The 27,992-nt window shown below is 53.4% G+C and overlaps 1 protein-coding gene across 2 annotated transcripts; it reads right to left on the reverse strand.

Moving 5' to 3' along the window:
- Positions 1–287: 287 nt before the first annotated feature.
- SLC25A42 (solute carrier family 25 member 42) lies at positions 288–27,297 on the reverse strand. Of its 2 annotated transcripts, XM_088792367.1 has the most exons (9): positions 27,257–27,280; positions 27,202–27,223; positions 7,224–7,336; positions 6,845–6,950; positions 5,312–5,337; positions 4,618–4,784; positions 4,207–4,323; positions 3,528–3,679; positions 288–2,356 (listed from the first exon to the last, which is right to left on the reverse strand). In XM_088792367.1, the coding sequence occupies exons 3-9, from the start codon at positions 7,302–7,304 to the stop codon at positions 2,049–2,051; spliced, it is 957 nt and encodes a 318-aa protein (XP_088648493.1). In that variant the 5' UTR covers positions 7,305–7,336; positions 27,202–27,223; positions 27,257–27,280; the 3' UTR covers positions 288–2,048. The 2 variants fall into 2 exon arrangements, with proteins under 2 accessions (XP_088648493.1, XP_074193911.1); XM_074337810.2 differs by having other exon boundaries at positions 27,202–27,297.
- Between the last annotated feature and the right edge of the window lie 695 nt (positions 27,298–27,992).

Consider the following 27,992-nt stretch of genomic DNA (forward strand, 5'->3'; position numbering starts at 1 on the left):
CCCAAAGGTACAAGTGTGTATGCACAGGGTCTCAGGAAAGACACACAGTGAGCTAGTAATGGGAACTCCCCTGTGGAAAGAACTGGGAGCCTCACCTACTGTGTAAACGCTTCTGTGCAGTTTTCCAGAAAATCATAGTATGAATGAACAATTCAAACAATTACATTTAAAAAAAAAGTTTATTCATGACTTTATCCCCAAATCTGTCAAAATAACCTCAACCCTGTTTTTGGTTCATGGTGAATAGGGTGGGGATCAGAGCCTAAAAAAACAGACATGGGCAGGAGGAAAAGTCATTTTAGTTTTTATTAAATATACTCTCTTGGCACAAATCTTTAAAATATATAAACATTATATATAAACAAAGTGTCTTCATGGCATCAAAATAACTCCAGACCAGGACAGGCAGCCGGTGGGGAGTGACCGCAGAGGGTGCCGGCCCAGCTGTGCGTGGGGCTGGGGAGTGGGGTGGAGCTGCTGAGGCCCCCTGGGCTGGGAGCCACCTTAAGGAGGCACACTAGGGCCAGCAGGACCTGGGGTACCCTCCCCCTCCTGCCCAGCCTGCAGCTCAGAGGAGGGTGCTGCCCAACCAGCCACCGGTTTCACCTGCCCAGCTGCTCTCTCCCCGCTGGGGCCTTTGGGTCCTCATCCCGTCTCCCTGTTGGGGGCGCCCCTGCCTCTCCTGAGCGCTGGGCAAGGCTGGGAGAGAGGTGGGACACTTACCCAACAGGACAGCCGTCACAGGCTGCTTGGGCCCCTGGGGACAAGAGTATGGGGATGAGGTTGGGGCTGGCGGGTTGACACATGCAAGGAAGGACACCCACAGGTCCCGGGCAAGAACAGACATAGGGCAGAACAAAGGGAAGAAATCAAAGTCACAACCGGAAATGCGTGTGGGACAAGCACACAAATCATTTCACACATGGTGGGGCTGAGTCAACCTTGTCCTGGAACCAGATTGGGCCAGTCAGGGTTTACCATGACCAGACGCAAGATTGGACAAATTGAAAAAAACAAGAAGTCAAGAAACTCCAAACATCATTAGGAAATGGGTGTTTCTGAGTCCCTGTGACACCAGAGGGACCTGGAAACTTCACCGGGAGCCCAACTCTCTGGGGGGTGTCCTGGGGTACCCCGACTCTTCTGAGCTCCCCATCCCAGGCCATACACTGTCTCGGGAGCTCCCATGTGGGGAGGATCAGGGCTGCCAACCACCTCTATGCACTCTATTCATGGAAATCAGACAACCCCGTGGGCCTTAAATTGCGCCATGTCCTGGTCAAATGCGCACTCAGGTGGGACGCCAAGGACGTGCCAGATGCTACCGGTGCCCCCAAGAGCCTCTGTGCCTGTGGGCAGAGGTCAGGGCCTGAGGCCCAGCCTCCATGGCTGCTGCTGTGGGGAAGACTGGCTCTAGGGCCCCACGCTGACATGGAGTCAGGCTTGGGTAACAATCTCAGAGAGGGCTGTTCCCCAGCAGAAGGCTCTGGGGACGGAGGAGTTGTGTCACCTGGGAAGTAAAGGCAGGGCAGGGGTGGCGCTGGTGAAAGGCTGTATTTGCAGCCACAGCTGAACAGGAGACTGGTCCCAACGTGGACGGGGAGGCCAGGCCTCTCCCGCACTCTCTGGCTCCCCTGCGCGCAGCATAGACCCAGGACAGGGGCAGGTGGAGTCTGGCTCTGAGCCCAGTAGGGACAGGGTCACTGAGCCAGGAGCTTGTCCAAGGGCACAGAGCGCCAGGAGGCGGTGCTGGTTACTCCAGCGTCAGGGCGGTTGGGGGCGGGGGTACCTCCGGGAGGCAGCGCCAGCCCCAGGGAGGAGGGAAGAGAGGAGACAGGCCAACCGGTCCCAACACTGCAGTTCAACGGCCTCTGGCCTTCCTCTCACACCCAGACCCCCGGCCGCCTGCGTGTTCCACAAGGCTCTCCCACGTGGCTCCGGGGCAGAACCAGGCCACTTCGATCCTGGAGCTCCAAAACTTTAGGGGTCGGGGGTCCTCCGCGTGCTCCGGCTCGACTCCCAGTCCTGACAGGAGCGAGCGCGGGGCCCTAGCTCTGCAGGCGTCGCAGCAGGATCTGCATGAGGTCGAAGGTGGTGAAGCTGATGCCCACGGCGATGGGGCCCTTGAGCCAGTTCATGCTCAGGCCCTTGTAGAGGCCGCGCACCGCGCCCTCTTCCCGCACGATGGTGCGCAGCGTGCAGGCGATGGAGGCGCGCGGGTGGCCTGTGACGCCGGCCGTCTGCATGCGCCGCCGCACCACGTCCAGCGGGTACGAGGCAGATTGCCCGATGAGGCCGGCGCAGGCCCCGAAAATCATTCGCTCAAAGGGGTAGGGCTGCCGGTGGCCACTGTACTCTGCGGGGAGGGCCAGGAGGGTCCGTGAGGGCGCCGTCGAGCGCACCCCACACCCCAACGCGCACCAGTACCCACAGGCGCACCCCGCACACCCACAGACGCCGTACTCTGTCGCCCCTGCGTTTCAGGACCTGATTAGGTCCCCTGAGCCTTCCCACCTGGTCATTAAAAAAAACCCTTATTTTTGAAAAATAAAAGATTTTTAAAAGACAGAAAGGCACAAAGAATCTTATAACCAGGTCCAAAGACACAGAACAAGCTCCCATTGAATCGATCCTGTTTTCTGTCTAGTAAAGACGAACAGCATGCCGTCCACGAGGCCCTCTCCTTCTCCCCTTCTGCCACGGCCACCACCACCCGGGCGCCCTGTGCAAGCACAGGATGGTGAACACCCAGCGCTGCCTCGTGGGTCCAAAGGGACTGAGGACGTGCAACTGACCAACAGGGGTTCTCTAAACATGTTGTAAATTTAAAACCAGGAATTAAAAATGGGGAGACACCACCAATGTGGTTCACTCACAAGAAGGTGCCCCTGGATGTCCACCGATCACAGAAAATCTGCCAGCAGCCTGGATGCTCCACACGCCCCCCCCACCTCAGGCCCACCCCACCTCTAAAAGGATGCGACAGGGCCACGGACCTCGGCGGGGTGGACTGGACACAAGCTGAGGCAGAGCTGCACTCACTACCCAGAGGTGCGGGATGTGACTCCACTTGTTACCGTGCTTTTTATAACCAGGAAGCAGAGAGGAGCCATTGTTCCCTGCCACATATAGGTGCGCAAGTATTTCCAACTATGGAGAGGGTACGGCAGGCACTTGGGCAGGTGGTTGTAGTGTTCTCTATACTATTTGAAGCTCTCAAAATGACCAAAACACAAGAAGGCACTCGCCCTCAGTCTAGGTTTTACCTCTGTAGGCTTTTCGCAGGTGCCTGTGGTTGCACAAGTGGCAGCCAATGCTCTGGGCAACACATTGGACTTGACAAGATTGCTCTTAAAGCAAGGCATTAAAGGGCGTTGAGTCCGGGTTCCACAGGGGTGGGCTGCTGTCATGTGCCTTCTCTTGACTTGGACCCTGAGCCCCCAGCCTGTCTGACCCAAGGGGTCCTAATACCCAGTCTCCAGGTCTGTGTGACCTGCGGGCGCTGGGCCCCACCCACCCCAACTCACCTCTATGCAGGCTCTTGAGTGTCTCGTAGGTGAAGAAGCTCAGCCCCGCGTAGGGGATGACCCCCAGCACGGTGGGCGTGAAGCCGTGGTAGAGGGTCTTCAGCCCCTCCTCCCGGGAGATGCGGATGAAAACGTGAAAAATGTTGCTGTACCTGCCAGGATGGGCGACGGGAGGGCAGGCTGAGGCCGCGGCACAGGGAGGAACCGCTAGGCTTAACTCACTAATCCTAGGTGCCTCTGCAGCAGGGGGAGGGCAAGCCTGGATGCTGACGCTGTCCTTCTTTAAGGAACATAACCACCTGGCACTGCAGGGGGAAATGGGTGCCCGAGGCCGTACTCGGACTCATCGCTGGGATCATCCTGCTCAGCCCTCGTCTTTCATGCCTGTGGATTTTTAAGGCATCTGTGTCCAATTGAAAATGAAGACTAGTTTTTCGGAAGTAGAACTGACCCCCAGGCTTAGAGAACTTTCTGGAACTGCTGCAGAACCACATGCCTGGTTTGCCCTCCTGTACCAGGTGGGGTCCACGTGGTGGAGTTGATACTACGGCCTCCTTCGTGCCCTGGATGCAGAGGCCAGGATGCAAACCCCGGGGGCCAGATGGAGGGATCCAACCTCGGGGCCCCAAGAGACACAGAGCCCCTAATGCTAGTGAAGGTCACCACAGAAAGGACTCACATTTCCTTTGGGGTCACGGCCATGCGCGCTCGGACCAGGTCCAGGGGGTAGGTAAGCGACGCGGCTGTGGTTCCAGCGAGTGCCCCTGCGAGGAGGCGGGGCCAAGGGGGCAGGGCTCTGAAAGGGTAGAAGGGGTGAGAAGATAGTGAGACCCCAAGGCCTGAAAAAGGGAGGCCCAGCCTAAGGCCCACAGGTCTCAGTGTGGGGGGAGGGGGACGGAGGCAGGTGGCCGCGCCGGTGGGGTCTCTTGATGGGCTTCGCTTTGCGATTCCATGAATGAATGATGGGGACCTTCCCTCCTCGTCCTCCTGGGACCTGGGCTCTGATGTGGGGCGCGTGCGGAAGTGAGACGGGACAGCAGGGGGACTGGAGAGAGTTGAGAGTATTTTGGGGTGCAGGGCGGGGCCTCACTCTCCACGGAAGCCATAGTAGCGGCCCAGGACGCGCTTGTACTCCTCATGAGCGCTGAACTGGATGGCGGCATAGGGCACCACGCGCACCATGGTGGCCGAGTTCCCACGCCACAGGCTGAGGAAGCCTTCGTGGAGGTAGGTAAAGTAGAGCAGCCGGAAGGCCTCCTGGTGGGGGAGGGGCAAGGTCAGCACCTCCACCTTCCTGCTCCCCACTCCGTCTGCCCCGGCTCCTAGCCCCTCCGCCAACACCCCGCCTCATGTCCAGCAGGAAGGCCAGGTTTGCAGAGCAGGTTCAGAGCCCTGCACAGAAGGTGTTTTGTCGGCATTTGTCTGGTAGTCTAGCTTTCAAAAACATTTTTTCTTTATTAAGTATGCCTGCTCTGTGCTTAAAAATAAATCAAATGTGAAAATGTGGTTTCAGAACATAAAGTCTCATCGCCACCCCCCCCCCAGGAAACCCAGGTCTTCTATCAATTCCCAGGGGGCACTGTTTCGAGGCAGAACTCAGGGTGCCAGGACAGGTGGTCCCAGACCTGGGGCCTGGCAGGGGAGGCCTTGGGGGAACCCAAGGGGGAAAGCACCTTGAAAAGCATCTCCCCACTCCCCCAGGCCTCTACCACCTCCTGCCAGCCCAGTGGGGCAGCTGGTGACAGCCCCAGAGCCAGGGATTGATTGGTGACCTGGTGGCTCACCTTGGCGGAAAATCTTTTTGAAGACACTAGAAGAAAACAAAAGCACAACATAGACTGTTAGATGTGCAGGACAGGACCCCCTAGTCCATGTGACCCCCACTGCAGGAGTCTGATCTGACCTGGGGAGTGACAGCAGCCCCTGAGAATGCTCTCCCCCAAGGGCTGAGGGGCTAGCACCCTGAGCAGGAACACTCCTCCAGGGAACCTCCTCACCCCTGGTCCTGGGGCCCTTCTGCATGCCACGTGTCCCCAGGAAGGGGGACTGAGCTGCCATCTGACCCCCAGGACAGTGAGGGTCTCTGCAGGGGCCTGTGGTAGGAGGCACCTCTGAAGGGTCGACACTTGGCACTCCCACCCCGGTGGGACTCCAGCCAGACCCCTGTGAGGAAGGATCACAGCTGCCAGCCGTGTGGGCATCAGCCCAGGGGCTCAGCTCCCCCAGGGCAAGGCAACAGCGGTCTCTGTCTGGGGTCTGCCCTCTCTTCCTGATGGCCCAGCACGTAGCCCCTAACTTGCCTCTCCCACCCTCCCTCGCTACCCGGCTCACTCTCCTGCTCCTTGATGTACTGTCACTAGGGGCTGGAGCCACAGTGGCCACACGGATCAAGAAACAGGTCATCATGGGTCTCGGGCTTGCAGCCTCCGCATCCTCACGTCCTGAGCCTCTGCTGTGTTCCCCGGCCACCCTGCATTCTCGCCTGTGTGGCTGTGTGCCCACGTACTGCCTTCAGAGTTACATGCAGGGCGCTACATTGCATTTGCCAGGTAACGCAGCGGACATGGGGAACGGACACGGGGGACCTCAGCCGAGGGCCTGCCCTTCCCACAGCCCTCAGGGAGGCAGCTGATGTTATTGTCCTTGTCGTATGGATGAGGAAACTGAGGGGGACCAGCTTGAGGAATTGGGGAGGGCCTCTCCTGTCAGAGAGCTGATGGGCAGGGGTCCTGGGTTGTGACCATCCACCTGCCCAGTGCCGAGCAGTGACCGGTCACTGTGTGCAGGATGGAAAGGCCTCGTCTCCAGGAGACCCTGGGCCTACTTAACCCTAAGGAGGGAGGGATGGTGGTTTCTTGAACTGTGTCCCCCCAAAAAACATGTCCGTGCCCTGACCTCCCCCCCATCCTGTGACTGACCCTAATCAGAAACAGGGTCTTTGCAGGTGTCATTACATGAAACCGAGGCTGTGCTGGAGTGGGGTCGGCCCTAATCTAACAACGGTTGTTCTTATAAGAGGAGAGGACAAAAGCATTGGGGGGAAGGCAGAGATTGGGGTGATGCAGCCACAAGCCAAGGACACCTGGAGCTGGAAAAGGCAGGAAGTCTCTTCGAGAGCCCCCAGAAGGACCCAACCCTGCTAGCACCTTGATTTCAGACTTCTGGAACTGTGAGAGAACACGTTCCTATTCGAAGCCGCTGGGTTTGTGACAGCTGCCCCAAGAACCAATCTGCAGTGCAGTTTAGGGGACCATGGAGGAGGAGGGTGAGTGCCTGGCAGCATTCTTGCACAGGACAGACTGACAGACAGCATTTACCTTGGAAGATGATTTTGGTTCGGTCCAGGGGAGCTACTGCTGTTTTGGCAAGAGCGCCGGCCACAGCCCCGGACAGGAGGGATCTGAGAACTTGCCTGTGATCGCTCTGCAAGAAACACATCGTTACATGGTCTGTCGTCGGAGAGGGCGGGGAGGGCTCTGCCCCCCTGAGGACCATGTCCTGTGAGGACTCTGGCCCCTGGCCCCAAAACCGCTTGCTCAGAGCCCAGCCAGGCCGCGATACTTAAGCTGCTGTCATCTCTTAGCCCTGGACCAGGGTGGGGGTTGATAGAGGGTGAAGGAAGGTGCTCCTCCGTGACAGGTGTATGCACACAGGAGAGGGACCTGTGAGCACGCCCGTGGGGAGGCGGGTACTTGCCTTTGAAGAGACGGCTGCGGGCAGGACGGCCTCGGCATCCTTATGCAATCGCACTGCACCTTCCTTCACACCATTACCCATTCCAGGCTGCGGGGGACGCTGCAGATTTGGTCCTGGGGGGCAGAGGGGGTAGGAGTCCAGGTGAGAAGGGGCCTCCCCCACCCACCCTGTCCCCCAGTCACTCAGCTGGGGTGAGTTTCCTAACTTGGCATCTGTCTCCCTGCAGGGAAAGGACGCTGCACGAGCAGCCAGAGGCCGCAGTCCCTGCGCTGATGGCTTCATCGCTTACAAAAGCCTTTTTATTTTTTAAAGATTTTTATTGGGGAAGGGGAACAGGACTTTATTGGGGAACACTGTGTACTTCCAGGACTTTTTCCAAGTCAAGTTGTTGTCCTTTCAGTCTTAGCTGTGGAGGGCGCAGCTCAGCTCCAGGTCCAGGTGCCGTTGCTAGTTGCAGGGGGCACAGCCCACCATCCCTTGCGGGAGTCGAACCGGCAACCTTGTGGTTGAGAGGACGAGCTTCAACCAACTGAGCCACCCAGGAGCTGAGCGGCAGCTCATGACTTCATTCTAGTTGCGGAGGGCACAGCACACTGGCCCATGTGGGAATCAAACTGGCAGCCCCGTTGCCCAGAGCTGGGGCTCTAACCAACTGAGCCACCCGTCCGCTGCTACAAAAGCCTTTTTATTTGATCGTCACAAATAGGCCTCTCAATCATCAGCTTTTTAAACCTAGTACCAACTACATAGGTGGGCTCAGAGAGGTTAAGCCACCCCAATGAGATCACACAGCAGAAGGGCAGGGGCATGGTGGGCTGTGAGGCATGGAGGCTGGAGGGCGCCGAATGCCCTCAGCCAAACACATACTGGATTCAAGTCAGCTTGGACCCAAGCCTCTGTCCACAGAAACAATTCTGAAAATTAATCTTTTTTTTTTACTGCGTGGATGCCTGCTCTTTACAGCCGAGCTTACAGCAAGGGCCCTAATACTTGATGATTCCTCACTGGAAACCTACATTTATCATCTGAGTGGCAGCGCACGCGAAGCTCAGCAAACTGCAGTGAGGGGGCCAGGAGGAAGGGTGAAGGACAGATGTCACCCAGATGCCATCATGCACTGGTGTTCTTTGAGGTCTCAGTTCCCACACTTTAAAATTATCCAATGAATCACTTTCCTATAAAATGACGCACAGGATGCAGATGTGCCCTGAGCAGACCGTCCTCTGGGTCCCCCCACATCAGTGCCAGTGCAGAAGGCTCTAGAAAGCACTCTCAGGATCCCACTCCATTGGCCCTCTGTTGCTGTTTTCTTCTCAAACAAGGCCCCTGGCTCTGGGAAAAACAGCTGCTTCTAGGAAAAGTAGGGATGAGCACAGAGCAGCCTGAGACGCCAAGGAGAAACCAAAACTCAGGGGTGTGACGATGAAACATGGGACCCAGGCCCAGGTGAGTCAAAGACCTCCCGGTGGCCAAAGCTGGAACAGTGTGAGCAACGAAATCAATGAAACAGTACTGGATTCTAATCCAAAGAATAAAATATCCATGAGTCCACACTAAAATAAATGAATGATTGAATAAATAAATGGGGGAGAAGAGAGAAATCTTCCATCAGAAGAATCCCAGACAATGTATGCAGATGCTCTGCCCTGGAGGAAGAGAACTGGGCCTCCTCGCCTGAGGTGTGAGCTGTCAGTAGTGACTTCCTTCCTAGAGGACAGCCAGGAAAGCGGGAAGAGAAGCTTCACAGTGCAGCCGCCTGACAGACACCATCTCAGCGGGTGATCAAGGTCAACCCCAGTGTAAGTCATGTCGATGGCATGTGCCCTGGTCACAGTGTGATGAAAAGGGCACTTCACGTGTGGGGTTCTCCTCCCCAAACCCGTCACCCCAGTCCAACCATGAGAGAAACACCACACAAATCCCACTTGAGGGCATCCTACAAAACACCCCACCAGTTCTCAACACTGTCAAGGTCATCAGACCAAGAAAGTCTGAGAAACTGTCTCAGCCCAGAGGAGCCTACACTACACTAAGGAGACATGACGACTAAATGTTGTGTGAGATGCTGGGACAGAAAAAGGACATCAGGGGAAAAAGAGGAAATCTGAATAAACTATGGACTTTCGTTAATAATAATGTATCACTATTTTTTTTGGGGAAAAATGGAGCCACTTAAAATGGAGCCGGAGCTGCCATTCAAGAGGAACCGCCTTGCACGTCTTACGCCTCAAACCTTTGGAAGGTTAAAACAGGGCAAAATAATCCTTGGACTGGGCCTAAAGAAACATTGTGTCTCAAACAATTACTTGAAAGGATAACAAGGAAGCCAACCTATGACTAACAGACTGACAATTAAAAACATTGTTTAGAATTAGTGTCACTAGTTAGCTTATCTGCACCAACAGAGATGCCTTCCTTCTATTGATGTAATTGTTCTTCCCTTTCTCATAAATGCCCCCGGCCTTTGTCTCCTAATTGGAACTCTATTTGGGTGTCTCCCCGAACCAGTGCTTCCCCAAGAGCTATTCTTTTTGATCTCAAATAAATGCTTATTACCTCTCTCATTTTGGCCTTTCATTTTTAGGTTAACGATGTGTTCATTAGTTGTGACAAATCCACCATATTCATGTAAGACACTAAAAAGGAAGAAACCGGGTGTGTGGGGTGGAGGGGCTGTGTTATCCTCGCAATTGTTCTGTAAATCTAAAACTGTTTGCAAAGAGAAACCAGGCCCTAACAGTGTTTTCAAGCTAATTGCTGGGGTGTCAGCCTGTGGAATGCGCAGAGGCTGTCACCCCCACCCCTAGCACCTCCGCTGTCGCTCATGTCCCCCCAACACTCTGGACCCCGGGGATCATCCTTGCATCTGGGAGCGGATGGTGCTGAGTCTCGTGGGGGTGTTGACCGTGAACACATTCTGAAAAACCACCTTCTGGAGAAAGGATCCAGCCCTTCGCGCACCTGCCGTGGGTGAGGTGCCCATGGCCAGGTGCGCGCCCCAGCTCCGGCTCCGAGCTCCCCAGGTTGCAGTTTTGTGATAAACTGCAGGTGCTCACAGGCTCAAACCCGGGGCTGCTCATGGAGCCCCCTGGACCTTACGAGGGCCTGCTCTGGATCTCAGTGCCGACGACGCAAATGGGGCCTCAGTGTGGTGGGAACAGACAGAAAACATGCATCACACAAACTAGGGCGCACCTGCAGAGGGTGTCACTGCAGGTAACAGAAGGTCAAGGCCGGTCATGGGGAAGGTCCCTGTAGGGGGCTGAATGGTGGCCACCAAAAGACACGTCCTCCCAGAATCTGTGAATGGGATGTTATTTGGAAAAGGGCCTTCGCAGATGTAATTAAGGTAAGGATCTCGAGATGAGATCATACTGGATTGAGGACAAGTGATCTGATAAGAGACAGATGGAAAAGGAGAGACGGACAGGGAGAAAGAAGGCCCTGTGAAGACAGGCAGAGGCTGGAGAGATGTCCTCACTAGCCAAGAACACCTGGGGCCACCAGAAGCTTGAAGAGACAAGGAACGGTCACCCCTCCCCTAGAGTCTCTGGAGGGAGTGGGCCCCACACCTTAATTTCAGCCATCTGACCTCCAAAACTAGGAGGATAAATCTCTGTTGTCGTAAGCCACCCAGTTCGTGGTGATTTGTTATGGCAGCCAGTGGAAACGAAGCCAGGGCCCTTTTTAGGAGAGAACCTGGGGGGCACCAGGGCCCCCACCACATGTCCCCACCCCCCACCCCCAGTGCCTTTTCCTGGACAGACAACCTCCCACTGCACTCAGGGAGCCCTCCATGCTCCCCACTGAGCCTCTCCCTGCAACTGGCACACAAAATCCAGGTGCCAGAGCTGCCTGCACCTGTTCCGACTTTGGTTCCTGCAGTACCTGCTACCCTCCCTCTCTCTGGAGCCAGAGGTGGAGACTCTGCACCGAGGCAGGCAACTGAATGAGGAGGTTTCTCAACGTTCTTTTGTTTCTGTTGCACCTTGTTCCTTCCTTTGTTGCTAGTAATACCGAATTTCTTTCTTTTTAAAAAACTGTTCATGTTTATTAGCTAACCAGTTATTTAAGAAATCTTTTTAACCATAACCCACACTAAGAAATACATTTTACATCATACACTTATACTTACTCACACTCATGCATGCAAGCCCTAAGGAAAACAAAAGTTTTCGGAGATAAAAGATAGCTCTTTCAAAGTGCAATTTGCTCTGCAATCTTCCTTCCCCTTCCCTCTATTTAATTTCAGTAAAGCTGATCACAACCAACTAAATTAATTTCATGAATAATGGGCCTCAACCAACACACTCAAACCACTGTATTACAAGCTATGGCTCATGAGGTGATCTTTATTGTTAAAAAAAAAAAAAAGACACAGCAAGCTCAAAATGGAGTCACTTGTGCTAAGCCCCAAATCACCAAACTAAGACTTAATATCTAACTTAATTACAGTTTCAGCCTGTCTCAGGAGTGGACTCTTACACTAGTCAATCTGGAATCACCTGGTTAGCACTAGTGAGGTCCTCTGCCTGACAGACCCCTGCTGTCCCCTAAAGGAAGGTGACCTTGCCACAAACAATCCTGTCTTTGCTATTAATATTAACCTCCTTCTGCCTTTAAAAGTCTTTCACTTTGCACGGCTTCTCGGAGCTCCTTTCTGTCTGTCAGATGCGATGCTGCCCAATTCATGAATCACCGAATAAAGCCAATACGATCTTTAAAACTTAAAAAAAAAAAAAAACTTAGCTGAATTTTGTTTTCTAACGTTATATATTTTATATTATATATGAACATACGGGTACACACAAACACACACACACATATACATTGTAAGTTCTACCCTCAGAGTTTTATCTAAATTTCTTTTTAAGGTAGTAATGCAAAATGTCCTTTAGGTGAATTTAAGTGAGAAGAAAACACCATAAAATGAATCCTAGAACGGGGGTGCAGCCTGTAGAACTGGGGGAGGAGGTCCCCAGGGATGTTGGAGGAACCGAGCTCAGGAGTCACCCTCGGGCCTCTGGCCACAGCAGAAAGATGCTCTCTGGGGTCACGAGTGCCCTGTGGTCTGAGGTTCAGGAAGGCGAGGGGGCAAAGCAAGTCACAGGCTGCCCTGGGGGGCGAGGGTGAGACGGGGTGGCCACTTGCCCAGGTGTGACACTTGCTCCTTGACAAGCGATTGCATACCTGGCCAGAATTTTTAGGAAGACGCCAAACCCAAAGGGTACCTTGGAGGCATTGTTTTGGGGAGGAAAGACAGACAGTGGGTTTTGCTTTAAAACCCACACTTGGCCTTCTCAAAACGTAAGTCACTCACAAGCTCAAAGATGTATTTATATTCAATAGCATCTGGGCAGGGAGAGATGGATCCTTAGATGAGGCCAGTTGTAAATGTTTGCTCCAAAGAAACAATATTTGACTCATACAATTCAATACTAAAAAAATCAACCTGGTTTTAAAATTGGCAGCGGATCTGAATAGACAAGTTCCCAAAGGAGACACAAAATGGGCACCAGGTACGTGAGGGGGTGCTCAACAGCCCTAATCATCAGGGAAATGCGAAGCAATATCCCAGTCGATCGTACCTCAATAAAACAGTATCAGAACCACAGTGAGATATCCCCTCTCACTTGTTAAAATGGCTCTTATCAAAAAGAAAAGAAATAACAAGTGTTTGTGAAGATGTGGAGTAAAGGGAACCCTCGTGCACTGTTGGTGGGATTGTAAACTGGTGCAGCCCCTGTGGAAAGCAGTGTGGAGATTTCTCAAAAAATTAAAAATAGAACTACCATATGACTCAGCAATTCCACTTCTGGGTATTTACCTGAAGGAAACAAAAGTACTATCTCAAAAAGATACCTGTATCTCCTGGTTCACTGCAGCATTATTCACAATACTTAAGTCACAGAAGCAACCTCGGTGTCCATGGATAAATGGACTTTTTAAATGCCCTTGGCTTTGGCCTTGGCCTTTGAGCCTCTGGGCCTCTAAGCCGTGGCCCTCCTAACCCTGCGAGGTGTACTTTCTCTTCTAATAACGGCCTTGAGCCACTGTTTTCTGCTCGGGCCCACTTCTACCTCTTTGAAGTGTACTTTTTTCTTCTAATAAACTGCTCTTTCTCCACTTTAAAATACAATAAAATAAAAAGTGATACATATACATAATAGAGTATCATTCAGTCTTTAAAAAGAAGGAAATCTTGCCATTTGTGACATAAATGGACATAAATCAGACAAAGAAACACAAATGCTGTATGAGCTCACTTATATGTGGAATCTAAACAAAACAAAACAAAAAAACTAACCCAAGCGCACGGAGAACAGTGGCGGCTGCCAGAGGAGTGGGAGGGGGAGGGGATGGGTGAAATGGGTGACGGGGTCATAAGGCACGAACTCCCACTTACCGACTAAATTATGGGGCTGTAATGTACACTGTGGTGACATAGTGTTGCCCTGTGGCTCTTCCTCCAGGAGAGAAGCTGTTTCAAAGTTCAAATGCACATTCAGAGTAGAAGCTGAGTGACCTCTGAAGTGAGCCACCTTCCCAGTCTCGGATGGCTCATGGCCACGTGGAGAAACGTGGGGGAACTGGATTAAGTGAGGGGTTGGGGGCGGTGTCTGGGATTGTTCCTTAAAAACGCCTTCAGCACGAGAAAAAACAAATAGTAACTATGTGTGTATGGTAACGTATGTTAACAAGACCTATTGTAATGATCAATTCGCAATATACACAAATAGCGACTCACGTTGCACACCTGAAACTAACATAATGTTATATGTCAATTATACCTCAATAAAAAATGCAAAAAAAACCCCCCCAAAAACCTTAAAAGACACCTTTCAGGTAAGAAAGACAATATACACAGGCACAAAAGCCAGACCATGCCTGATGGGGACTCTGACAGGCCCCTTCTGTAGCAACCAGCCAAGGACCACCCACAACTCCTGTAACAATCAGCCTTAATCAGTTGGAACTTGGTTGGTGACAGTTTTGCTCCTGCTTCCAACTCAGGACCAACCAGAGAACACCAAATATACCCCTTGACCAATCACACAGGCTTCTCCATGCCAATAGCCTCCAGTGGGGCCCCTGGGCCTCCCCTGCCCCACCATAAGGCCCTCTCTCCCCAGTCTGCCAAGTGCAGGGGTGGCAGCTTGCCTCCTGGCTGTAGCAAGCTCTGAATAACAGGTTCTGTTCTCAGTTGGGTGGTCTTCCTTTATTTCTACAGGTAACTGAATAAATCGGGGAATCCCATGGAAGCATGTGGGGCGGGGGGCCTGACTGGGAAGGACATGACATCGCTTCTGCAGGATTCCTGCCAAAGACTCACTGCCTCAGTCTATTCACGAAGAAACATCCGACAGACCACAGCGAGGGACGCTCTACACATGACCGAGCAGTTGTCAGCACAGTGGTGAAGGCTGAGGAAGGACCGAGAAACCATCACAGACCGGAGGAGACCAAGGAGACAGAGGAGTGAGTGCAACGTGCGAGCCTGGACCAGAATGGGGGCATTGGGGCAAAGACTGGGGAAACGCGAATTTGGTCTGGAGACGAGTTCAGAGCGTTGCATCAGTGCACATTTTCTGGGCTAGATACCTTGTGACACAGAGACTAACTCTGGGGGCAGCTGGGTGAAGGTTATACAGGGACTGTTGTTATTTTTAAGTCTAAAATTATTTCAAAATAACAAGCTGGGGAAAAAAAATGACTTGAGAAATCCAAGAGCTTCTGGGACGTGCCAAAGCTTTCAAAGAACACCTTTCAATGTCTGTGGCGATCAAGGGGTGGCCTGGTGACCTGGCTCCTTTCTGTCCCATCTATGTCTCTGAGCCAGGGGCTCAGGGTCGTGGGCCGGGGAAAGGTGCAAGCAGCCAGGGGAGCCCTGTGTGAGGGGTGCAGGCTGCCTGGTTTGTGGGGTGACCAGTGTTCTTCCTGGCAGGTGCACCGGGATCCTGGCCCGTCCTTGGAGCGGCTGTCAGGGGTCAGCAGACGTGGGGTCTGCCTCTGGTGAAGACATACTGCACACAGCGGCACAATGGCAGCTCTTGTTTATTCAATCCCTTTGCCTCCATGTTCTCTGATCAGGCCAGCCCTAACCAACGAGTCCCAAGGCTGCTTCACAGATGGCGGCGTTGAGGCGGCGCAAGGCCTTGCTGAGCATCCCTGCCCGAGACCGCTGTGGGCATCACCCCCGCCACTACCAACCGAGTGTTGCTGGCTTATCTCCCCACTTTGCTGAGGAGACATGGAGAAGTTTGACCAGACCAAGGGCTGAGGGAACCTCAGCCTTGACACAAAAACCAAACCAAGCTCCAAAGCCATGGCCACGTCCTTCTCTACGGAGCCCAGCCCCCAGGCAGCCTCAACATCATTCCATTCTGGTTCTCCTCCACCCGAAGATGCTCCAGTGCAGGGAAAGCAGGAGCGAGGGTGGGTCCACACTCTGAGGTCCCCTAAGGGCCTGGCAGAGCCAAAAGATCCCAGCAGCTAAAGGAGCTGAGCTGTGTGAGTTTAAGGGGCGGACGTCAAGGTGTGCCTGTGGGCGCTGGGAACCTGATTGTATAAACAGACGCAAGGCAGTGCAGCGTCCAGGCGTGTGCCAGTGCAGGGCGGGTCCATGCTCCTGCCCTGCAGCCTGGCATTGCTGCCCCCGCACCTTCCCTCCACACCCAGGCTCCTTCAGTGAGAGGTGAAGATACTGCCACACTGCCTTCGAAGGTGGATTCCGGAAGCGCGCCGGGCCGCAGCATGGAGGTACCTCTAGAAGCCAGAGAAGGCAGGACATAGGCTGTTTCCTGGAGTCTCCAGGAGGAACACGGCCCTGCACACCCATTTCAGGTTCTGGTTTCCAGAACTGAAAGCATATCCACCTGTGTTGCTCTCAGCCTTTGCTGAGGCTGTGTGGCAGTCTGTTAGTACAGCAGCCACAGGACATGGACACAGGCTGACCCAAGGCAGAGGTGCAGCTCGTGGGGGTGGAGGCGCGGTGGACAGCTCAGGCAGGGGAGTCACAGGGAGGCTGATTCCAGGCCAGCGTAATCCAGTGAGACGCCAGGACAGCCAGGACTCTCGAAGCCCAGCTGCTGCCAGGTGAGAAGGGTCATTCGGTCTCTGCGCTCGACCCTGCTGGCCCTGGGAGCGCGGCGGGGAACAGGCACAGAGTGTGCCCTCACGCAGTGACACAGTCTATGACGGAGCAAACAGGGCGGTGACCAGGGGATGGGCGCCTAGACTGAAGACCGGGTGGTTGGCCAGACTCTCTAAGGGGCGGTGTTGGAGCCACAGCCCCAATAAACAGGGAACAGGTAGGAGGTTTGGCCGTTGCTGCATTCCAGGCGGTGAGACAGGAAGTCCAAAGGCCCGGGGACAGGAACTAGCCGGCCTGGGACAGAGTGTGGGTTGACAGAGGCAGGGGTCACTCTGGGCTGCCGTGGGGGAGGAGTACAGAGAGGCAGGGAGGCCCCGACAGGACACTTGTGGGGTCACTCAGGTGAGAGGGTGGGGGTCTCATGGAGAGAAGCGGGGGGGCGGGATTCAGGAGCTCACCCAAGCTCTGAGGAGACCTGGGGGGGTGGGGCTGTTTTCAGGGGGGGGCTCAGGTAGCACCGATGTAGGGGGAGAAGGCCGCTGTGTGAGGACCCCATCCTTGGCAGCGTTCTCCCTGCAAGGAAAGCAGGATCTTTGCCCCTCCCCCCCAACTTCCCAAGTGGGAACAGGTTGTCAGGACTTCTGGTACCACCTGGTTCCATCACACCACCAGGTTGGATGTGAGGGTAAAACATACAAAGCACCTAAGTTTAATTAAAACCACTCTGCAAAACACCCATAGGGATTCCGGTTTGGGTGTAGCTTCCCTCCACCATTCAGCCCTGCTTCATCACCCCCTGCTGGGTGGGTCATAATAGCCATCCCTGTGGTTCCTCACGGTCCAGTGGGGGAAGGCCACACCCTGAACCCCCCCCCCCCCCCAGTCACTGGCTGAGGAGGACGGCAGAGGCACAGGTCAGGACCGGCTTTGCCCTTCACCAGGTGAGAGCCCTTCACCTGGGGGCCTCGTGCACTAGCTGGAGTGAGGGAGCCGAACATAGGACCATTCGCCTAACTCATCCTCCTGCCACGGTCTTCCTAAACCTGCCCAGAGAACCCCGAGTCCTCATACGCAGGGAATGCAGTCAGGGCAGCGGCTGTGCAAACCAATTTGCAGGCTCCTCAACTAGTTGAAAATGGAGTTACTGCACGACCCAGGAATTTCACTCCCCGGCACACACCGACATTGAAGACAGGTGTTCTAACAAATCACCGTACACCAGGTTCGTGACAGCGCGAGTCACGATCGCCCAAAGGTGGAAAACAGCACAAACGTCCATCGGGGATAAACAGATAAATAAAATGTGGTCCATCCAATACAGTGGAACATTACTCAGCCATAATTAGGAGTGAAGTAGTGATTCATGCTGAATGGGGATGAACCTCAAAAACACCACACTGAGTGAGAGAAGCCAGACATAAAAGACTGTGCCAAATGACCCCGTCCAAGTGAAATCCACGCACAGTGACGCAATGTGGTCCACCCACACAGTGGACTGTTATTCAGTTTTAAAAAGGAAGGGCACTCTGACACCGGCTACACCGTGGATGAACCTTGAGGACATTATACTAAATGAAATAAGCCAGTCACAAAGGGACAAACATTGCATGATTCCGCTTATATGAGGTCCCTAGAGGGGTCAGATGCATAGAGACAAAATGTAGATGGTGGTGCCAGGGGCTGGGGCTGGCAGATGGGAGTTAATGTTTCATGGGGACAGACTTTCAGTTTTACAAGGTGAAAAAGTTCTGGAGATGGATGGTGTGATACTTGTACAACAATGTGAATGTACTTAATGCCACTGAACTGTGCACTTTAAAATGGTTAAGATGGTAAATTTTATGTTGTATATATTTTATCACAATGAAAAAAATTCAAGTACAGACAAAACTCGTCAGCAGATGAGAATGGGGCAACCTTTGGGGGTATGGGTTACCCCACTCTGGAAGGGGTGTGGAGGAGCCAGCGTGGGTTTGAAACACTGTATCCTGGTCTGGTTACACGGTGGATGCAGGTATAAAAATTCCTTGAGCTGTACACTCAGGGGTTATTCACTTTGTGATACATTATACTGCAATAAAGAAACTTTAAGCAGTAAAAACAGCGCCCAGCCCTGCCTGGCCCACTGTCCCTGAGGGGTCCTAATTCTCAGGGGACTCTAATGGCACCAGAGGGACAACGTGCCCCCCTAGATGTAACTTCACCTGTAGAGAATGCCTACTGATGACAACTAAAGGTCTGGAAGGAGTTGAAATTGGAAGGTGGGTCACCCTTAGAGTGGCTGTCCAGCCCCCTTCTGTAGACAGCAGCTTGGGCAGCCTCCCCGCCCACCCTCTGTCACCTGGACTCCAGGGTGACCCGGTCATGAGTTCACACTCCTGGGTTTTGGGGACCCAAAGACGGAGACTTTTGAGAGGGGTCCCTGGGCCAGAGAAGTCTTCTTTCCCCGGGGAGGGGAAGTGGGTCAGCCCGAGGGCAGGGACCCAGAACCAAGGGCAGCAGGGGGAGGCAGTGTCTGCAGACGGGGGTGTGGGGGGGTGTCCAGGGACCCAACGTTTGGGAGGAACCCGCACTTTTCCACCCTGGAGCTCACAAAGCCCCTGTGCAGTTCAGCCAGTTTGGGATGGGTTTCCATCCGCTGCAGAGCCCTGACCTGTATAGTTCCCTTCCCTCCTGCAGCCCTGGACTGTATTTCCAACCCAGGAGGCCCAGCCTCAGCACGCTCTCCAGAGGCACCTTTAACAAGCACCAGGAACTGGGACTCAGGTATCTCCCCCCCAGCCATGGGGTGAGAACTAGGGGCCATGCCATAGGTGGGTGGCATTCGCAGACCAACTCCAGTGAACAAACACTCATCTTTCACACAGTATTTCTGACCTGGCAATCTTTCCATTTGTCAAACAAAAAGACAAAGTGAAGCGGGGTGAGGGTGGGGGGCCCCCTTTGGCAATATAACTTACTGAACAGCATTGCCTAGCAACTGTGAACCTGGGAGTCACAGCATCTCAGGGAGCCCTGCCTGGGAGCCCCACGCTGCAGCCGCCCTAAGACACACACGCAGACACACACATGCACACACACTCGTGCCTGTTTCCCTTGGCAGCTCCCTGCCCAGAGTGGAGGCATGGCCTTGCGCTCCACCCCGCGGGGTATGTTTGCACAAATGCGGGCAGTTTCTCCATCGATGGAGTTTACAAACAGCCACGGAACAGATACCTTAATGTCTTGGTAAACGGAAGCCAATTACCTCCTATCTGCCTGCTGATAAAGGTCTTTCCCTTTTCCAGTTAATGGGCTTTAACTTCTGCCTGAGAGAGCAGAGCTCTTATATAACGGCTGCTCCCTGTTAACCCCGATCAGGCCGGTGGCAATGCGCTTCTACCTGCTACGTGCACTTCAGTGTGTGCCTTTCACACAAACTCTGGTCACTACAACCCTGTGCTGCAGTCTCTATGGGTCAGACACACAGGCATCTATGTTCTGAAAGATCCAGAACATTCTATGTATGGTTAGTCACTGTCCTCAGTCCTGTCGCCAGCTGCACTTGGAGTAACCTAAAACACCTGGGGCACTCAACGGTACTCTCTAAGAGGGTGCACTTGCGTAATGTCCAAACCCTAAAGCCTTGTGTTCTCGCCACATGGAGCCCAGCACGGGGCTCACACCTACTCAATTACTTGCTGGATGAGTGAACTAATTCACTGGACACGCCAAGTTCTGCTTTGGCTGCACTCCCTTCATGCCTGACAAACTCCTCTGCATCCTTCAAAGCCCATCCTAAATGCCCTAGCCTCACCTGCCCAAAGTTAGCTGTTCTGCTCTTCACTGAACACTGGAGGGGCCACTTTTCATTTGCCTGCCCTGCAAGGCTTGAGGTCCTGGTAAGGCAAGGGCCTGGGTCACACTCAGTGTCCATGACCACCTCGCAAGGAGGCAGAAGCACACACCTGTAGATAGGTGCTTTTGCTATCCATCTTCCTGCCCTTCAGGAATGGTACCTCTTTAATCCCTGCCTCATTCCCCAAGCAGAAGCATGTATGGGCTCTTGGCCATGCCATGCAACTGCTATGGGAAGATGGGGTCCAGCATGTGACCTTGGACGTGTCCCTAAACCTCTCTGGGCCTTAGTTTCTCATCTGTCGCTATCTTCCCAGGCTGGTGCTGCTCAAGCAGGTGACTGCGTTGGTAAATACTGTTCTGCCCAATGAGGACTCAGACAGGGCTGGGAGGGAGCCCACCATCACCACCTGGTCTGAGCAGGCCTTCCCAGCTCCCAGATCTCACCATTCAGCTCACACCCCCCATGTCAGGACCTCCAGAAGGGCTGAGCACTGGTCCCTGGAGTCCAGCCCCCCTCCTCTCTCCCTCCTCCAGGTTCATCTCCCCAAAGTGCTGAACAAACGTGGATAGCAGTGCCTCACTGCCCATCACATGCTGGTTATTTAGGAAGCGCCTGCTCCCCACCAAGCCGTCCTCCACCCACCGTCCTCACTGCCCAGCACAACAGCGGTACAATCTCTGACTCACATGATGGGCTGCCATCATTTGGCTCTGACCAATGTGTTCCAAGAAAACGGGTCCGTGAGCAGCCCCAAACCTGCCTGTTCTTCAAGGCCTGGCTCTTACGCACCCCTTCACCAGCTCAAGGATAGACCAGCCGTAGCGAAGGCCTGAGCAGCAATGGGCAGCGTCTTCCCATCGTGCTGCAAGGCAGGAGTACCACCCCACCCCTCCTCCTCCAGGGCCACAGGGACCTGCCAACAGGGATTGGAAGGGTCTTGTATATTCTCCCAAGTCTGAGCTAGTATGCCAGGTGTTTGCAGGCACACCTGTCTCAGAATCTCTGGGGACACGTGTGCAGGACTCCTGAGCCCCTACCACAGACTAAAGCCAGAGTCACTAGAGTGAGGCCTGAGAATCAGCCCTTTAGACAGGACAAGGGGTGACACACTGTGCTGACAAATATCGCAGACCTGGTGGATCTTGGGTCGGCGTGGCTGTAATGAATACTTAAGTGAAACATACATAGGCACTTTTCTGACTCATCCCATAGCAAGACATAGGGCCGGGAGACGGAGGATGGCTCCAGCATCGTCGGGAGCTCTATGGGGGTACATTTCATCATGGAAATCTCGAAACCTCTCACAAGGCTGGTCTCCCGTCCAGGTCCCCATCTCACAGCTGGGAAGGCACAGGCCAGAGAAACTCTGCGCCCAGGCCTGCTGACTGCGCTGGCCCATAGCAGCCTGGACGTGAGGCCTCTGACTGTGTTTCCCCTAAAATCAGACCTAGCCAGACCATCAGCTCTAATGCGTCTTTTGGAGCAAAAATTAACATAAGACCGGGTCTCTAATATAATGTAATATAATAATACCGGGTCTTGTATAAGACTGGGTCTTATATTAATTTTTGCTCTAAAAGCTGCATTAGAGCTGATGGTCTGGGTAGGCCTTATTTTTGGGGAAACACGGCATCTACTGGCTTGTCTCTCACGAGCACATGGACCCCCTCAGGACCCTCTCTCGCTCCCCTGTCCCTCCACCTCTGTTGAGCCCCACATGTCCAGGTGCAGTCATTCCCTCTGCTCACAATGCTTTGCCACTGAGCAAATTCCCTGATGGCTTCAGATCTCAGGGAGCCTTCCTGGACCCCTGAATTACCAGCCCAGTCTCTGATCAGGACCGATCAATTACAGTGCCCCAATCACTCGGTGAGGGTCTGATCCATGTCCGCATTTCTCTGCCATTCTCAGCCCCAGAATTTCTGCTTCCTCTGCACCTGTCCCTGGCCCCGGCACACAAATATTTATGGGTCGTAGAATGAGACTTCGAGTTTGTTCCACTCCTGGAGGCCGTACCAGCGGTGGTGTGCCAGGACAATTTACCCACATTGGTGTGTAACAGCAACTGAAAGCACGGTGCTACGGCAACTTGTTTGCAGTCAGACCGACCTGCCCCTGTCTCGGCTCCCCCGTGTTCTCCTTGTGTGTCTTTGGACAAAGGCCACCTCAAGCCTTGGTCTCTCTTCTGTAAAACTGGGGCTAGGACCAAGCTCACAGCCCAGTAAGCATTTGCCAAGGGGTGGCAAAGAGCAAAACTGACATGTGCACGTTCACTTGTCCGAATCCTTGCTAGCTCTGGGCAGGTGCCTCTACCTGAGGGCAGGGAGGCAGGGGACGAGGGAACCCACAGAAGCCACCCACATGGGCCATCTGGAGGGGCTGGGAAATGTGCTCCAACCATGCTGGTCTCGTTTTGCCCAAAAGAGCAGAGGAAGCTGAATAAGCACTTCCTCGAATAAAACCCCGAGGAATGCTGGTTTCATAGTGATAAGGGTTACATAGGGTCCCCCAAAGTTCACGTCCACCCAGAAACTTAGAAGGTGACCTTAGTTGGAAATAGGTCTTTGCAGATGTAATTAGTTCAGAATATTGGGTTTAGGGTAGGCCCTACACACAATCACTGGTGTCCTTCGTAGAAGACACGGACATGCCATGTGGAGATAGGGGCCGAGATCAGGGCGATAGGGCTGCAAGCCAAGGAACCCGAGGTTGCCAGCAGCTACTGTAAGCCAGGAGAGAGGCCTGAGATGGAGTCTGTCTCCGGGCCCTGCGAGGAACCAACCCTGCTGTCTTAGTCTGTGCCGGCTGACATAACAGAATAGCACAGACGGGATTTATAAACTACAGAAACGTATGTCTCACAGTTCTGGAGGCTGAAGTCTAAGATCAAGGATCTGATGGTCGGCGTCTATCTTCTCACCGTGTTCTCACATGGTGTAAGGGTCTAGGGCACTCCCTGGGTGTCTTTATAAGGGCACGAATCCCATTTATGAGGGTCCCGCCCTCAGGACCTAATCGCCTCCCAAAGGCCCCACCTGCCGATACCATCATACTGGGGTTTAGGTTTCAACATATGAATTTTAAGGGGGGGACACAAACGTTCCGTCTTTAGCACCTGTCAACCCCTTGATTTGGGCCTTCTGGCCTCCACAACTATGGCAGAATACATTTCTTTTTTCAGCCACCCAGTTTGCGGTGATTTGTGACAGCTGCCCCAGGAAACTAACATGGCAGGAGTCTGACATCAAACCTCCCAGAGCCAGTCTGTCCCTTGGCTGGTAACCTGTCGCTGAGGTCACTGCTCTCCTCTCCAGACCTCCAGGGCACTCTGCTGGCAGAGCTTCAGCAGAAAACCTGGCTTCTGCTGAACTTTGTTGAGACCCTGGAATCCAAGCACTCAGCCGCAGCAAAAGGTACTCAGTGAAGAAAAGAAACGTATTTTAAAAATAGCACAGTGGGGCGGCCGGATGGCTCAGTTAGTTAGAGCGCAAGCTCTTAACAAGGTAGCCAGTTCGATTCCCACATGGGCCAGTGAGCTGCGCCCTCTACAACTAGATTGAAGACAACGGCTTGAGCTTGGAGCTGAGCTTGAGTGATTGGAGCAAGGTGCTCATGACACCAAGGTCGCCGGTTCGAGTCCCATGTGGGCCAGTGAACTGTGCCCTCCACAAGTAGACTGAAAACGACTTGACTTGGAACTAAGCTGTGTCCTCCACAACTAAATTGAAAAACAATGACTTGACTTGGAGCTGAGCTGCGGCCCCCACAACTTGATTAAAAACAAACAAACAAAACAAACGACTTGACATGGAGCTGATGGGTCCTGGAAAAACACTGTTCCCCAGTATTCCCTAATTTAAAAAAAAAAAAAAGCAAGCACAGTGACCAGGAAGGAGCTGCCAAGGGCAACACTAATTCTTGAGCTGGGTGTTAGTTTTACTATTCCTTCTACCTCGGTTCTTTTCATGTGTACATTACATACCTTTTTGTTAAGCAGTAATAAAATCCAACAAGCCCAAATAAACCCCAAGAAGCTAATAGCTCTGATCATCACAGTATTCCTCTAACGCCTAACTGCCAAAAGAGAAAAGACCACAAAACGGGAGGACACGTGGGAAATGGCCTGACCTCAGATGGATGATGCCCTCCCCCTGGCATCAATGGGGAATCACCAACAACTGAGAGAATGTGGAGACAGATTCCTAAATAGATTTAACATCTGACTTCTCTCGATCTCATCCTCAACCCTCGTTCTTTTGCAGGATCCACGTGGGGAGGGGAGCATTTAGCAACAGCTAACCAGTTCTTCAGCCAATTTTTCTTGTCAAGATATCTCGTGCCAACATCTCAGGACATGCCCTCCTAGGACTCTGGGCGATGTCCCCACAAACTCAAGATTGCCTTCAGAACTTTGCAGAGGAGGGACTCAAATATTTCTTGGATTGAGCTTTAGTCTGACCTTGGAAGAGAAACAGAAATCTAATGTTTAATCACCACCACATGAGCCAGAAGCCCTAGGAGATGGAGAGGAAGCGTGGAAGCGACATTCAAAAGGATCTCTTGGGCTGTTTTTTTTTTTAACCTATCAGATTGGAGAGACCAGAACACTTGATAAAAGCTGTCCTGGCCACTGTGGGAGGAAAGAGGCATTCCAAGTTCACAGCTGAGAGACTGCGCAACCTCTCTGGAAGAACAGTAACCATTTGAATGGACATGACCTTTGGCCTGGCCAACCCTAGGAATTCTCTGCATTGGATGGAAACTCTATGAAGCTCCGCACAACATTCACTACATATTTGCTCACGCATGAGTCTATCTATTCAGTGCAGCTGGATTTGTAAAAGAAAATATGAGCAACAACTTCAACAGCCCTCAGTTAGAGGCTGGGTATACAATCAACATACTTGTTGGATAAAATCTGACGGAAATTTACCAGTGACTTAAAATGGGTGGGGGGATTAACTCCCTCCCCAAATTCATAAACTATCTCTGGAAGGAAGCAAGAAATTATTAACCGTGGTGCCTTCAGAGAGGGACGGGATGCAGGTACGGGGAGACCTGTCTGTTTTTTTGCACGCCTGTTACAATTGTTTGAGTTGTGTGTTTTTTACCATGTACATCAATTACCTTGTCAAAGTCTATATATTTGCTTATGTATATATATAAAATATATGTGCACATATGTATATATATGTATATTTTACACACGTATATATAAAATGCATGTACAGTGCATGTATATATAAATGTGTATATATGCTTATCTGTGTATAACACCTACATATAAGTATACACATACACACACACACACACACACACACATTTTAAATGACTCCTTTTGAAGTTGAACAGAAAACCCCAATGGCTTCAGTATCCATAGGAAAAGCTGAAGGTGACATGACCCTCTGGAACATTCCAATACCATCTTTGCGGGAAAGACAGGAGGGGGCAGAGGGTAAAAGACACTATGCAAGCCATACAGGAAATGGCACGTTATTGCTTTCTTAACTACAAAGCCACCAGTCTCCTTCTGTGCTACACACTAGCAAATCATACTCCTGGGAACTTGAAAAATTCCAGAAAAACCATTATCCCTAGCACGACACCAGGCTCCAGTTTTGCAGTTTAGCTCTGAGTGGCTGTAACATTAGCTCCCTCACTCTGAAGAGTGTTTCCTTACTCTCTTGGTTCATTGGCTCCAAGAGCCCAAGGAGCTCCAGAGGGTAAGGAAGGGGCCTCAGTCTGTAAGAGTGGGAGCCAGAAGCCTGGCAACTCCCTTCCAGGTGACCCTGCCAGCGGCAGCACCCTGGATGTTGAAGCCCTACTCCCCAGCACCCTCACCCCGGCCCCCCACCCCAGGGCTCAGAGACGTTGCCCTTCCAGCTCAGTCTTTCCAGACCCAGTCAAAGTCATGATGCCTAAGGAACAGCTGCAGAAAGGGTGGGGATCCCCTCTCCAGCCAATCCCTCAGAGATAAACACAACAGATGGGAACAAATGGGGGAGCTCCACAGAGAAGGCTCAGTAATGCTCAGGGAGGGGTGGGCTCTGTTTCCTTAGCTCAAGTCACTTTAGGTTTGTTGCTGAGAAAATGGAGATAATTCAGATTTTGTCTGTGATGGGATTATTCTACATCCACGTATCACTTGATAGACTGTCATAAATGAAAAGATGACATCTGGGTGGGCTTCTCTTTGGAGGGGAGCGTGATCCTGAAATAGTGAGGTTTGGAATATTGGGGAACCTAGGGGGATTTGAGAATTACAGAGAGGGGCACAAACACAGGTGCACGTGGAAGAAAGTATGAGCCAGCGCACTGACTGGGGTGTGAGTGAGGAAGTGCTTCTAGGGGCACAGGGCAGGTAGGGGTGGGGGAGCACCTGAGGGTCCTGACCCAAATTGCTGAAAGGAGGGGCATACCCCTGGATATGAGCAAAGTCAGTGAAGGAACACCAATAGGCTCAGATGTGAGTGGGGCACCATGAGTTTGGGGTCACAGGCCCAGGTGTTGGTGTGGGGGTGGTGGCCCAATTGTGGAGGTGCAGGGGACTGTAGGGGCAGACAGCTCCGGGTGTGAGATGTCACCCAAAGGGACGGTATCAGGGTGTGGGGGATGTCCATGAGTGGGGGCGCAGTGTCAGGTGTGTGAGCGTTACATTCATTAGAGGCACAGACTCAGGTTTGTGAAGGGGTGCAGACCCAACTTTGTGGGGCGGTGCCCTCCCTCCCCCGGGGGTGTGGGGATGTCAGTGAGGCAGTCTCAGGTGTATGGGGGGGGTCAATGAGAAAGGACGCAGTGTCAGGTGTGTGGGGGCTGACGGTGAGGGGCTCAGGTCCGGCTGCGGGAGCCCCCAAGGGACATCAGACATGGGGTGTGGGGGCCGGGGGGGCCTTTGACCTCTCCCTGTCCCGCGACGCTGTCACGCTCCGCCTCGTCCACCAGCGCCCCAGGACCTATGACAGGGCCGTTCCTCGCCCTGGCTCGGTCCGAGGGGCACTGGCCCCCTATGCCTGCGCCGCCCCGCGCCCCCCGCGCTCGCTCACCGGCTGGGACGCGTCTCCGTCACCGCCGCCGCCGCCGCCGCCGCCACCGCCGCCGCCGCCACCGCCGCCACCGCCTCCAGCCGCCGCGGCCCCGCCTCACGCACTTCCAGAGTGAGCAGCGGGAGGGGTCCATGATGCGCTCCAATTGGTTGCGCGATGGCCAATCAGCGCTGGAGACGGCAAGGATTGGTGAGCATAAAGCAGACAGGCAGCACCTGAAGCCAATCGCTGAGGGGTAGAGGCTGGGCTGTTGGCAAAGGCTCTGGGTCCCTGGGATGGTCCCGCCGGGTGCGAAGTGCTGGGAGGTGCGGGCCTGGAGGCAGGCGATGATTAGAGCACTGGTAGAAGACAGGCAACCCTAACGACCAATTGCTGGGAACAAGAGCGGGGCTCCGAGGTGGCTGGGGCGACAGGCGCGAGAGGAACGGAGGGCGTAACCTGGAGGGCGACGATGATTGGCTGAGAAGCCGAAGACGGGCAGGGCCGGCAGCCAGTCGCAGGGGCCGTGGGCGGTGCGCCCCGAAGCGGGCTCGAGAGTGCAAGGTGCAGTGTTTGGCCGAGCGTGGCGGCCACCGACGCCTTGCGCGGGGTCCCCTGAGGCTGTGTCGAGTGAGCTTGGGCCATGAGGGCCAAAGGACTCGGGGATAAGCCTCCATTCCCTCACTCCCCACTATTCCCCTGCAAACGACACGGAGAGGGCGAACTCTTTGGAAGTCACTTAGGCTCGCCCTCTGCAGCTCAGGATTGGTGAAGACCAGGAAATAGGTGGAATCCTACTCTTGGGCTTTGTG

This window comes from Rhinolophus sinicus, chromosome 15 (genome assembly GCF_057876585.1).
Source record: "Rhinolophus sinicus isolate RSI-liver-muscle chromosome 15, RSI-T2T, whole genome shotgun sequence".
NCBI classification, from domain to species: Eukaryota; Metazoa; Chordata; class Mammalia; order Chiroptera; family Rhinolophidae; genus Rhinolophus; species Rhinolophus sinicus.